The sequence below is a fragment of the Mus musculus genome, chromosome 10, assembly GCF_000001635.26.
Source record: "Mus musculus strain C57BL/6J chromosome 10, GRCm38.p6 C57BL/6J".
Lineage (NCBI taxonomy): Eukaryota > Metazoa > Chordata > Mammalia > Rodentia > Muridae > Mus > Mus musculus.
In genome coordinates this window covers 62,385,866-62,399,917 of record NC_000076.6, presented here as the reverse complement: position 1 = coordinate 62,399,917, position 14,052 = coordinate 62,385,866, and the positions used below count along the sequence as shown (strand labels likewise).

Genomic DNA, 14,052 nt, shown 5'->3' with positions numbered 1-14,052 from the left:
TGTGTGTATGTATGTGTGTGTCTCTGTGTATGTATATTTATCTCTGTATGTGTATGTGTGCGAATATGTATGTATGTGAGTCTGTGTGTGTATGTGTCTCTATGTGTGACTTGTGTGCATGAGTGTATGTGTCTGTGTCTGTGTATGTGTATATGAGTGTATGTGTGAGTATATACATGTATCTCTGTGTGTATGAGTGTATGTGTCTGTGTGTTGGTGTGTGTATGTCTGTGTACATGTGTGTGTCTGTGTTTTTGTCTGTGTGTATATATGTTTGTGTGTATGCCTCTGTGTATATTATATGTGTGTGTATATGCTTGTATGTAAATATATGTGTGTATCTGTATATGTTTGTGTGTATTTCTGTGTGTGTATGAGTGCATATGTCTGTGCCTGTATGTGTCTATCTGTATGTGTGTGTATGAGTACATGTGTCTGTGTGTGTCTGCATGTGTGTCTGCATGTGTGTATGTATGTATATATATGTGTGTATGTATGCATGTATATGTGTGTGTGTATATGTGTGTTTTCTTAATGTGGGTAACAAAAGGAATAGACCTCCTGCTGTGAGCCAGCAGAAGTCCCTATGCTGCCCTGACCCTGCCCCCTGAGTGCCAGGTTCTGTGCATTATGTCCTGTACCAGATGCTTGGGACCAATTGGGCAGTAAGGTTTCAAGCTGGAAGAACCTTGAAGACACCGGCTTCCTCCCTCTGTAGACATGGAAAGAGGCCCAGGATGAAAGCTGTTTCTCAGAAGCAATGGGGGATAGGGGATGGGGTGGGAGAAGGGTGCCTGGGTCTATGGGGAAATGAGGGCTAAGAAAAAAATGCTCTGGCCTAAGACAGGTTCAAGGTACCTACAGGGAGGCCAGGAACAGAGGTTCCCGTTCTTTTGGGCTTGACCCTCTGTTCTTCTTCCAAGTGCGCACCATGGGTCCCTGCCCAGCGTGGGTGGGTGGGATGCAGCCTCCACTCTCTCTCCCACAGAGAAAGGAAAGTTCCTTGCCCTGGATTTGGGGGGAACCAACTTCCGAGTCCTCCTGGTAAAGATCAGGCGGAGGTCTGTGCGCATGTACAACAAGATCTTCGCCATCCCTCTGGAGATCATGCAGGGCACTGGGGAGGAGGTGAGTGTCAGGGCTGGGGGTCGAGGTCGGGCAGCCACGCCCCCATCAGTGCACACCTTGCATGAGCTCCGCTCTCTCCCTGCAGCTCTTTGACCACATCGTACAGTGCATCGCTGACTTCCTGGACTACATGGGCCTCAAGGGCGCCCAGCTGCCTTTGGGCTTCACCTTCTCCTTCCCCTGCAGACAGACATGCATCGACAAGGTAAGAAGGCCCTGCCAGGCACACAGCCGGCCCAGCGGCTGCCCTCCCCCAGCGGCTGCCCTCCCCCAGCGGCTGCCCTCCCCAGCGGCTGCCCTTCCCCAGCGGCTGCCCTCCCCCAGGGCCATTTCAAGGTTCCTCTGTGTCTGTGCTCACTTTGGGTTTTGTTTCTGAGACAGGGTCTCCTGTATCCCAGGCAGGCCTCATTGAGACAGGGTTTCTCTGTGTAGCCCTGGCTGTCCTGGAACTCACTCTGTACACCAGGCTGGCCTGGAACTCAGAAATCCACCTGCTTCTGCCTCCCAAGTGCTGGGATTAAAGGCGTGTGCCACCACTGCCCAGCTTCAAATTCCTGATATAGGCAGGGATCACCATGAATTTCTGATCTTCCTGCTTCCACCTTCTGTGTCCTGGGGTAGCAGGCCTGCACCACCAAGCCCAGCACACGTCACGCTGAGGATGGGGCTCAGCATAAGACGTACACTAGACAAGCACTTTACTGACTGAGCCACATCACCAGGCCACTGTTCACACGTCTGGGAACACGTGGTGTAGAGGGAATTAACCATTTAAAGGGTTTTCTATACACCTGATTTCATATCTCCTTATTTTGAAATTCACAAAAAGAGTTAATTCCCTGGGTTTGAGAAGGAAGTGGTCAGCAAAGGCTAATTAGAACTGGGCAATATTTTTATGTCCTCCGAACAGCACATGTGATCAGGGAGATGTCAAAGTTGTAGGGTTTTTGATAGATAAAAGCTCACCCATGTAACTAAGAAATGTGTTTCTCAAGCTGTCCTGGTGTAGGGAGTTCAGCGCCAGCCTGGGTTACATGATACCCTGCCCTTCACCAGTGATGATGAGGAGGAGGAAGACAAGGGGGAAGAAGAGGAGGAGGAGGCTAGATACACCCACAGCATCCACGGTGCTACTTCTGTGCCAGACACTGCTTTGTGCTTTTCATGAGCTTTGCTTCAGGTTGGGGAAAAAAAAACCTAGCAACAACCACAGACCCTGGTGTGAATTGTCAGGCGTGTTCTCATTTATTGGCTGTGTGACCCTGGGTGCATTCTTTAACCTCTCTGTGGTTTTGTTTTCTTATTTTTTACAAATGAATCTAGGAGCTGTCAAGTTGAGTCCGAAGTTTACTGTTCTTGCAAAGGACTCAGGTTCCGTTCACAGCATGGTGGCTCATGGTCATCTGGAATTCCAGTCTCAGGGCATGTGACACCCTGTTGTGAAATTGATGCACAACACACACGTGGTGCACATAAACGCACACTCACACAGACTTAAAAAAATAAATACTTCTTCATAAAATGAGGGTAGAATACCTGTTTACTTTGTAGGTGTGTTTGTGGGTTTCCAAATTTCTGCACAATTATACATGACTCTTTTGCTCAGTGACAGGAGATAGCGGATCCACATTACCGATCTAGGCGGCTCTCCACAGTGTACCACTTAACAAGGAAAACAAATGGTGGTAATTTACACGAAATATAAATGTGTTTATTTCAAAGTACAAGCAGGCAGAAAAAAGGGTTTAGAGGGATTCTCCTTGGACTCATGGTAGCCGTTATTTTTCAGGGGACAGGGAACCTCAGGGGGTTCTATTTTTATCAGTAACATTTTAGTTTGTTTCTTTGTTTTTATTTTTTAAACTAATGCACTCACACTATTGCTGCCATTAAGAAGAAACAGACTAAGCCTAGTGATGGTGGACATGCCTTTATCTCTCTGGAGGTGGAGGCAGGAGGATCTCTGAGTTTGAATGAGTTTGAAGATAGCCTGGTCTACATGGAGAGTTCCAGGACAGCCAGGACTACATAGAGAAACCCTAGACAGACATGTGTGTATGTGTGTGTAGGTCTGGTGGCTGAGAGCCTCAGGTGAGACAGCGTCTAGCCAAAGGTTCTGTGGGCATCCTTCCTGGCCCTGCATCCTAACTTTGTCAGTTGCTCCCACTCCCAGCTTTCTAAGCTGGAGCACTGGCTAGAATCAACCCATGACCAGGCTAATAGCTCCTAAACGTTAAGATACTGCCATGAACGTTAAGTGTATTGATTTTAGAAAGTTTGGAAAAATGAAAATGCACTCGTAGCCTTGGATCCAAAGGTAGCCAGTCAGTCAGTCATCCCTCTGTATAGCCCAGGCTGACCTGGAACTCACTTTGTAGACCAGGCTGGCCTCGAACTCAGAAATCTGCCTGCCTCTGCCTCCCAAGTGCTGGGATTAAAGGCGTGCCATTTTTTAAAAAATTATTTATTTTATTTATAAGAACACACTGTTACAGATGGTTGTGAGCCACCATGTGGGTGCTGGGAACTGAACTCAGGACCTCTGGAAAAAGAATCAGTGCTCTTACTTGCTGAGCCATCTCTCTAGCCCCTTACCTATGTCATTGTAAAAACAAGTGGACTTGCACTGGATGGTGGTGGTGCACACCTTTAATCCCAGTGTTTGGGAGGCAGAGGCAGGTGAATATCTCTGAGTTTGAGGCCAGGCTGGTCTATAGAGTGAGTTTCAGGATGTCCAAGGCTATACAGAGAAACCCTGTCTTGAAAAACCAAAAAAACCAAAAAAAAAAAAAAAGTGGGTTTCTTCTTTACCTGTGTATTAATGGCTTTCATTTAAAAATGTGTGGCGAACAGTTTTCCAATGCTCCATGTTTCTTGACAGTGTGATGGTCCTGGTTTGTAATAGTATTGATGATGATGGATAAGACAATATGTCTTCTCAATACTGCTGAGGGCAGGGAATAGGTCGTTCTACTGTGTAACGGTGTTGAGTCTGACATTTTTAATTCAACCTCTTGAGAGCACCTCCATCCATCATGGGCTACTTTAGCAGTGGGATGCTCTGACCCCAGACTTTGATTCTGTGTAGCAGCAACAGGAACACACCAGAGTCCTGAAGACCGCGCAGAGCTGTGGAGAGCCCATCTGGCAGGAACCATGCTGGGATGATGAAGGCAAAAGCAGGCCAAGAACATACACGGTCTACCAGTGACCAGACTCAGTGCCTATGGGATCTGAGGTGCTCTGTCATTCGGAGAACGGCTGCCCAAGTGAAGTGTTCCCCTCCTTTGTTTCAGGGGACTCTAGTAGGGTGGACCAAAGGCTTCAAGGCCACCGACTGTGAAGGGGAGGACGTGGTGGACATGCTCAGAGAAGCCATCAAGAGGAGAAACGTAGGCTATGGTGGGGAGGCTTACATTGGGCCTGCCCTCTTCCCCTGCCCTGCCATGATGCATATACCCAGGCCGTGGGACTTGGGCCTTGTTCTGTCTGCCTTGGGCCCAGGTGCCCCTCGTACACTCTGCTTCCTTTGCAGGAGTTTGACCTGGACATTGTTGCAATCGTGAACGACACAGTGGGGACCATGATGACCTGTGGCTATGAAGATCCCAGGTGTGAGATTGGCTTGATTGCAGGTACGTGGTCAGGCACGGTGTCCCAGACAGTGGCCCGGCATGGTGCCCAAGACAGTGGCCCGGTCCCCTCGGACTCTCTTGGAGTCCCTGCTCTGTTGCCAGGGTGTGATTCAGTCTGGGGACCCAAGTCGGCTCATTCTCAGCTCTGTCTCACTAAGGCTGTGAGCCAAGGTCCTTCTTTTCATTGAGGAAGGGGAAGATGCACAAAGGAGTTTTTCTTTTCTTCATTTTTTTCCCTTCATGTTTTGGACATTTCCACAGATGTGTGCTGTGGTTCTGGTTTTCTGCTTCTTCCCTTGTGGTATCCACACACCGAACAGGGAAGGATGGAGCAGAGCCAAGTTCTGAGGTCCCCATCTTACCCTTGCTGTGTCTGGGTTCCAGTACATACCAGGTGGGAAAGGATGAAGCCAAGTCTGAAATGTGTGGGTCAGCAGGACCTGGGTCTGGCAGGGAATGCTGGGGAGGGAAGAGGTCTCCTCTGGAGATCTCAGTGTCACATATGTTCAATTAATCAACTCTCTCAGATGATATTTGAAGAAGCAGCATGTGTGCATACACTTTATCTGGGGTGAGCCAAGGGTTATATAGTTTTGGGGAACGAGGTGAGAATCTCCAGGGTGGACAAAGGTCATTGGCTGGAGGCTGAGGTACTGAGATGCCTCCTTAGCACTGGGAGGCATCCCGGGGTCTCAGGTACAGGACGAAGTGACATTCCTCAGGTAGTGTGTGTGGACTCTGGGATCCCTCAGAGAAGAGGAAGCCCCACTGACTAAAGGAGTCCACCCTTTTGCACTGAGCTCAGGGCTGTGCGGTAATGATGATGATAGGCAAGAGGGACATGATGATAATGGTAATGAGGATGCTGATGCTACTGCTGTGGAAGATGCTGATGCTGGGATGCTGACGCTGGGGATGATGATAATAGGAAGGATGGAGCTGCTGCTGCTTATAGTGATGGCAGTGATGACACTGATGATGGGTTAGATGGGGTGATAGGGAATATGACGATGATGATGATGATAGATATGCTGCTGCTGACGATGGCAAGAATCATTCATTGGCTACTTGACAGCTAGAGAGAATACACAAATATCACCTTATTTTTTTCTTTTTAACAACTCCATAGGGCACTTGTTCAAGACCGGCCAGCTGAATAGAAAGCTGGAATCCCATCTAGCTGTGTCTCGGACCTCAGACGCCAACTTACTTATGGCATTCATCAGCCTGTCTTAGACCTAGTGTCATCTTTGAGGACTGAAGGCCCCTCATGATTCCTTGCAGGGACAGGAAGCAACGTGTGCTACATGGAGGAAATGAGGAACATCGAGCTGGTGGATGGGGACGAAGGCCGGATGTGCGTCAACACGGAGTGGGGCGGGTTTGGTGACAATGGCTGCATCGATGACATCCGCACCCAGTATGACAAGGAGGTGGATGAGGGCTCCCTGAACGCCGGCAAGCAGAGGTGAGAAGGCCTTGTGGTGTGTCGTGTGTGAAGAGAGCATGTAAATGTGATTCTGGGGGTGGGGGGCTGTCGTGTGATCCTGTGGGCTTTTCTTCAACCCCTTTCCTTCCAAGTAACGACCGGGCATCTCTATGCCTGCTCTATCCCCCTTTGGCTCCCAAATAAAAGGCACGGAGGCCCAGACCTAATGAATTTATTAATAAGCTGCATGCTAGGCAGATGCTCATCTATTCTAACCTCATTGGCTGCTCACTTCCCAGCCTCGAGGTCCTTTACTCTGAGCCGTCCCTGGCTCGCTCTGTCCCATGTGTGTCTTCATGGAGACTCACGTGATGATCTCCTGGTCCATCTCCTTCACCTCTTCCTCCTCATGGTCACTCTCTTATCGAGACCTCATGGGAGGGCTGGAGAGATGGCTCAGCTGTTAAGAGCACCGACTGCTCTTCTGAAGGTCCCGAGTTCAAATCCCAGCAACCACGTGGTGGCTCACAACCATCTGTAATGGGATCTGACGCCCTCGTCTGGTGTGTCTGAAGACAGCTACAGTGTACTTATATATAATAAATAAATAAATCTTAAAAAAAAAGATTAAAGCACGCCATTGATCCCAGCACTCGGGAGGCAGAGGCAGGTGGATTTCTGAGTTCGAGGCCAGCCTGGTCTACACAGTGAGTTCCAGGACAGTCAGGGCTATACAGAGAAACCCTGTCTCGAAAAACCAAAAAAAAAAAAAAAAAAAAAAAAGATTAAAGAAAAAAGACCTCATGGGAAATCTTCCCGTTCTCTTTCTTCTCTCTCCTTCTCTCTTCTCTTTTTGCTTGGAACCTCCAGACTGGGGTCAGAAGTCCCGCTCTGTGTCTTCCTGCCCAGCTATAGACTGAATAAGCTCTTTATTAACCAATCAGAGGTGATGGAAAAGAAGAATTTTTACACATCATTGAGACAGGAAATGCTCCACATAACAGGCCAATATCAGGACTGCTACCAGATCTCTGGGCACAGCAAACAGCATCTGAATACACAGTGTACAACACCGTGCCCTGGCAGAAGCCATTTTGCCAAACCCAGGGAGCAGGTCTGTTCTGTGGCATCAACCTGGCAGCTTTCGCTATGCTTATATCACTGAACCAGATGCCAGAACAGGGAATAAAAGAAGGCCATCTTTATGTTTCTGACAGGAGAGGAAAGGGTCCCTTTTCTAATTACCATAAGGTACTTTGAAGGCTTGTGGGCTCTGGAAGCCAACCAGAAGCTGTCAGAATGTCTGCTTGCAGAGTGCCCGGGTACCACAGAGCAGGGGTGTGGGTCCATAAGGTGGGCTTTATGAGGTCCCATTTAGAGGTCAAGGTCCTTGGCCTTTTAAAGTCAGTGTATCCTAAGGGGTGGGAAAGGGGTCCCTAGGATGGATGGGAAGGCTGACCTTGACATGGTATCACATCTTATCATGGGCCACAAGCCTTTGTAAGGTACACTGCAATTACTAACTACTGAAAAGACAGAAAATAATGAACGGCTTCTAGACACCTTATGGTAGATTTCCACCTGCATTCTGATGCTCACTGGAAGAGAGGGCTAGACTGAGGTGAAGCTAGTGTATGAGGCCCCCAGGAGTAAGACTGGGCCCTTCCCTTGGGACAGGGTTAGGACAGTGTTCTGCAAATGGCCAGAGAGTGTTTTAGATCTGGTGAGATGCGTCCCAGTTAAGCTTGGGTTTATAATATATAAACCGAGGGGAAGCTGAGATTTATCACGATGGCAAACAAGCAAGTAGAGGCTGAGCACCTCAGAAATGTGCTAAGATCAGGCTCAAGGATACGTTTCGCTGAGAACATTGTCTAGGCAGAGGCTTGGACAAGGACCCGATGGTTATTGATGGTCCCTCTCCCTCTTTGGCAATGTTCATTCCTGGCTGGCAGAGGCTAACCCTGCCTCCTGCGGCCCTTAGAATGCTGCTTTGCTCTCAGTTTACAGGTAAACCTTACAGTAGAGGTGCATGCCATGACAGGATGTGGGAAGCTGGGCTTGGCTCCCACATGGCTCTGAGGTCTACCTCTTTCACTTCACCCTGTTCTCTGTGTTATGTTTCTTTGACAACTGTAGAGAGAGCCTCCGAGGCCACTGTGAACCATGAATTCCAGGTGCCATGTGACCGTGTGACTTGCTTTCCACACCCAGACCAGCGTCCTCACCGTCTGGTCTTATCCACCTCTCCCCAAACAGATACGAGAAAATGACCAGTGGAATGTACCTGGGGGAGATTGTGAGGCGGATCCTGATCGACCTCACCCGGCAGGGGCTCCTCTTCCGAGGGCAGATTTCAGAGCGACTCCGGACCAGGGGCATCTTTGAAACCAAATTCCTGTCCCAGATTGAAAGGTGATGTATGATCAAACTCACCTGCTTTGTGTGGGATGCCGAGGGAAGGGGACGGCTGTCTTTCCCCACAAGGGGTGGGAAGATTTGAGATTGGAAAAATGAAAAGCAAGACTTGGGGATGTGGCTCAGTGGGTAGGGTGCTCGCCTAGCATGTGTGAAGCCCTGGGTTCGAGCCCCGGCATCTTCATAAAGCATGTGTGGTGGTTCACACCCGTTATCTCAGTACTCAGGAAGTGGAGGCAGGAGGACCAAGATCAGTGTTGGCTACATGGCAAGTTTGAAGCCATCCAGCAGTATGTGAAACCCTGGAGAGAGAAACAGAGAGAGTGGGTAGGAAGACTCCAGTAGCCATGGAGTTTGCTCCCAGCCACTCACTCATGGCTGCTCCACTGCCCATCCACCTGCATCTGATTCTAGCCCAGAGGACAGCATCCTGTCTGGGAATAGATTAGCCCCAGGTCACTTAATTGAAAGGACTGGGTTCTCTACCAAGGTTCCAGCAGGATAGCACAGGAATTCATTTAGGCTAAAAGTTATTTCTCCTCTACTTTGAAAAGATGGTGTACCTGCGACAAAGAAATATCTGGAAAAGGAAATCACTAATATGCTATTACCGAATATAGCTACTTTGAGTTTTGTCTTGAGTTCTTTAGTGTATGCAAGCTTATTTGATACATGCCATCATGTTGCATGTAATTTACATAGTATTGATTTGGTGTTTAGTCATAGAAATTTTCACTTACAACACAATGCTAGGTTGTTTGTTTGTTTGTTTGTTTGTTTGTTTTAGATGGTCTGATATAGCCCAGGAGACCTCAAAGTTGCAATGTAGCTGAGGCCTGCCTCTACCTCCCAAGTGCTGGGGTTCTAGTGTTTGCACGGTGCCTGGCTTCTGTTTCTCATTTTACTATTTTTTATGGAGAATATTAACCTCTTCTAAAGTAGAACAACGATGAAACAGACCCAGTGTCCCCATTGCTGCTCCTCACAAGCATCAGCTCCTCACCAAACTGCATTTGTCCCACACTCTCACGGCCTCGCCTCTGGCCAGGTTAGTCTGAAACGCAGCCCACACCTTATGTCAGCTCATTTATAAATATGTCAAGATGCGGCTCTAAAGTAGGAGCTCTTTAAAAAATCATAACCAAGGGCTGGGCGTGGTGGTGCACCCCTTTAATCCCAGCACTCTCGGGAGCAGAGGCAGGCGGATTTCTGAGTTCGAGGCCAGCCTGGTCTACAAAGTGAGTTCCAGGACAGCCAGGGCTATACAGAGAAACCCTGTCTCGAAAAACAAAAAACAAAAGAATCATAACCAAGGGCTGGAGAGATGGCTCAGTGGTTAAGAGCACTGATTGCTCTTCCAGAGGTCCTGAGTTCAAATCCCAGCAACCACATGGTGGCTCACAACCATCTGTAATGGGATCTGATGCCTTCTTCTGATGTGTCTGAAGACAGTGACGGTGTCCTCATACACATAAAATAAATCAACCTTAAAAATAAACACACAGATAAAATATTTTAAAAAAAAACCATAACCAACTACCATGATCATACCCCAAACAGCTAATGTCACCCCTAATGTGAGAAACACCTTTGAGTTGTTTCCTGAACTGCCAGAAAAACGCAGACACGGCAGTGCAGTTATTTGAAATGTGTTAGTAGGCAGATAGGGCCCTTCTGTTTGATTGGCATGTCTAAAGTACACTTTACTCTCTGGGCATCCTTTCCCTCTTTCTCCCTAACTGCACCTTTGCTGAGGAAACCACACTACATCCTTTGACTTTCCTGTATTCCTGACCTGGACGCTTAGGACAGCACTCAGTTCTCTCCCTTGTCTCTTGGATCATCTGGAAATTTTACATTTACCCTGGATCCCCGATCAGATTTAGTGTCAAATCTTCTTCATCTGTCTGTCCCTTTTTTATATTGTCACAGCTTACTGATGCTTATGGTGACAATTTCATGTTGCTGGCGTTAGTTAGAAGATTTCTTGAAAGCAAAGTTTCCTTTATTAGCTTGCTAGTGTAAATAATCATTTTGAAATACTGCATAAAACTTCCCTGTTACTATACTATAATTTACTAAATTTCCCCTTAGTGTGCGATGCCAACGTTATAATTTATGAATTTTTGTTATTCTGAGAAACACCATAATAGTTACTCTTTTTACACACAGTTATTTGCATCTTATGAATTATTTACTTGGGAGCATTTGACAAATGGAGTACTTCGCTGAGGGTGCATTGCCTTTCTGGAGAGTGGCTTCTGAGGCTGGAGATGTGGCTCTGTTGGTTTGCTTCCCTGGCATGCACAAGGCCCAAGGTTCAAATCCCCAGCACAGCATAAGCCAGGTCTCAGAGTGCATGTGTGTAATCTTTGTACAAGAGGCAAAGAAAGAACAGTTTAAGGTCATCTTTGGTCATGTAATGAGTTCTAGGGCAGCCTGGGCTGTATGAGACCCTGTTCAAACAAACAAACAAACAAACAAACAAACAAACAAAATAGTGCTTTGTATTTCTGCTGCCACCAGTTATATAGATATGCTGACTCCTCCCAACCTGTGCTCAATCAATGGACTTTACGAGCCTTTCAGATTAGATGGTTTTGAGAGAAAAAGCCTGTCTGGGGCCAATAACAGGTGTGAAGAGGGACAGAGCCAGGTACGGTGGTACACACCTCTTATCTAAGCCCTGGGGAGGCAGAATCAGGAGGATTTCTTTGGGCTACAAAGGGAGTGCCAGGCAAGCCAGGGCTTTATACCAAGACTTTATCCCAAAAATACAATTAAACAAACAACAACAACAGAAAACAAATGTACCAGCGTGCTCACTTTACCAGTGAAGTCAGACTGCTCACAAGGGAGCTCCTGTAGGGATCTTGCTGTCTGGAGAGCTGGCCATGGAAGGCAGCATCACTGTAAAATCAGGGCCTAGAAAGACAGGGCTCAGAGGTTAAGAGCAGTGGCTGCTCTTGCAGAACTGGGTTTGGTTCCCAGCATCTTTGTGGCTGCTCACAACTGCCTGGAACTCCAATTCCAGGGGATCTGGTACCCTCTTCTGGCCTCTGCTGGTGACAGTCACTCACACAGTGCAAGCAAAACACTCATACACATAAAATGAAAATAATAAATCTTTAAAAAAGGAAGAGGAAGGGAGGAGGAGCTGGAGGAAGAGGGGGAGGAGGAGGAGTCACCAGTGGTCTGGCATGCTAAGGAGCAGGTGTAACGAGTGGGATCCTCTGAGAACAGCTTCTCCCTCAGTCAGCCTGACTTGCCTGTGTCTGTGTTCTATGTTCCCTCAGCCCAAACAAGTTGTTTCTAGGAGCCAAATATGGTGGTTGCCTGGATCTCAGCACTCAGCTGAGGCAGGAGATTCAGAGTTTAAGGAAGATCCTGGAGAGAGGGAGGGGAGAAGGGAGATGGGGTGTGAGTTCACCTTCTCTGTGGCCATGATATAAAATGGCTTCGTCTTCAGGGCTGCAGCTCTGTAGTCAGTCCTGTTGTCTGCCATCCTTTGGAGGGCTCATCACACATGCAACTTCACAGGCTTTAGCTTGAGGCTTGGAGCTCAGTGCAGAATGCCCTTGCTTATCACTGGCTCACTGCCACTTAATTGGGGTCTAGACCTGAATGAAGCCAGCTTGTCCCCAAGGTGCCATTTCTATGTATGCATCCATGGTCTTATCAGGTTCTCATTCTTTTGTTGTTGTTGTTGTTTGGTTGGTTAGTTGTTTTTGGTTTTGTTTTTGTTTTTCAAGATAGGGTTTTTCTCTGTGTAGTCCTGGCTGTCCTGGAACTCACTCTGTAGACCAGGTTGACCTCAAACTCAGAGATCTGCCCACCTCTGCCTCCAAAGTGCTGGGATCAAAGGTGTGGGCCATCATCACCTGGCTGGCTCCCATTTTTTTTTAATTAGGTATTTTCTTGATTTACATTTCAAATGCTATCCCAAAAGTTCCCCATACCCCCACCCACTCCCACTTCTTGGCCCTGGTATTCCCCTGTACTGGGGCATATAAAGTTTGCAAGACCAAGGGGCCTCTCTTCCCAATGATGGCCGACTAGGCCATCTTCTGCTACATATGCAGCTAGAGATTCTTCCTTATCCAGCAGCCACCAATTGCCCACTGCTCCCCAGCCGAGGTAGCCTTGTGACCTCATCTGCTGGCCATGTCGTGGGCTAAGCCTTTCTCCAGTCGCGCATGCACGCAGTCATGGCTGCTCTGAGTTATCTGTACAGCTCTCCTTTTGTGTCTAGTTGTTTTTTTTTTCTTATTATTATGTATATGAGCACACTGTAGCTGTCTGTCTTCAGACACACCAGAAGAGGGCACTGGATCCCATTTCAGATGGTTGTGAGCATCCTTCTCTTGAACCTTAGACTCCTGAGAAATGGGCATCTGGTTCCTTCTACCTCCTCCTCTGAGATGACACCTAAACACTGGGATGGGGGAATGTGATCCAGATGTCCCGACTAGGGCTCACCACTCAGCAATCTGTATTTTCTCTGTGTGTTGACCACTTGTGTGTCCCTGGGCTAAGAGTTCCCATCCTTCAAGGTCTCATGGTGTGCCATATATTCCTTTGTTGTTATTGTTTAAAGATTTATTTTATTTTATGTGTAAGAGTGCACTGCCAGTGTTTTCAGACAGAAGAGGGCATCAGATCCCATTATAGATGGTTGTGAGCCACCATGTGGTTTCTGGGAATTGAACTCAGGACCTCTGGAAGAGCAGCCAGTGCTCCTAACCTCTGAGCCATCTCCCCAGCACCCCCCATGCTCCCCCATCTATTACTTTAGTCACTTGATCATTGAATACCCCAGCACTGCACAGCTTGCGCTGAGAACATTGTCTTCAAAGAGCGTATATTCCACTGGGTTGACAGCACACACCTCCCTTTAATCCCAGCACTGGGGAAGTAGAGGCTGGGAGTTTATCAGGACTCTGAGACTGATCTGCAGAGTGAAGGCCAGGCCAGCCAAAGGCTACATAGCAAGAAACAAAACCCAAAACGATAGAAATAGAAATAGGAGGAAGTTGGCTTCCAGAATGGGGAAAGAACACCACAGAGGAGTGCTAAGTTGCTGTGAGACTTTAAGAGGATATCCCCTGTGTCTTGAACCTTAGACTCCTGAGAAATGGGCATCTGGTATGTTGGTCGCTGAGCCTAATGTTAGCTCCTAATGAGACAGGAATGAGTTTGCTCTTACATCTTGCTGTTTAAAGGCAATAGGACTTCCTAGAGTATGGGACTTTTCCTATGTCTCTGACATTCTGCAGCCCCAGCCATTGGCATGGTAATTTAGGCTAAGGCAGAGCCAGGTGACAAGACTCTGGATCACGTGACACAGGTCCGGATGACAGAAGCAGCTGCTGATATTCTGGCCTGCTTGTCCACAGTGACCGGCTGGCCCTCCTGCAGGTCAGGAGGATCCTGCAGCAGCTG

General features: G+C 47.8%; 1 protein-coding gene across 4 annotated transcripts in view; it reads left to right on the top strand.

Annotated features, from left to right (window-relative positions):
* Hkdc1 (hexokinase domain containing 1) overlaps positions 1-14,052 on the top strand; it is a 40,575-nt gene that overhangs the window by 23,794 nt on the left and 2,729 nt on the right. For 2 of the 4 annotated variants that reach the window (NM_145419.1, XM_011243398.3), the window contains 7 exons: positions 989-1,128; positions 1,214-1,333; positions 4,425-4,520; positions 4,664-4,763; positions 6,048-6,231; positions 8,452-8,607; positions 14,007-14,052. The exon at positions 14,007-14,052 is cut by the window's right edge and continues 188 nt beyond it. In NM_145419.1, coding sequence (NP_663394.1) covers positions 989-1,128; positions 1,214-1,333; positions 4,425-4,520; positions 4,664-4,763; positions 6,048-6,231; positions 8,452-8,607; positions 14,007-14,052 — 842 coding nt within the window. The other 2 variants (XM_011243397.3, XM_006513473.4) reach the window with 2 other exon arrangements.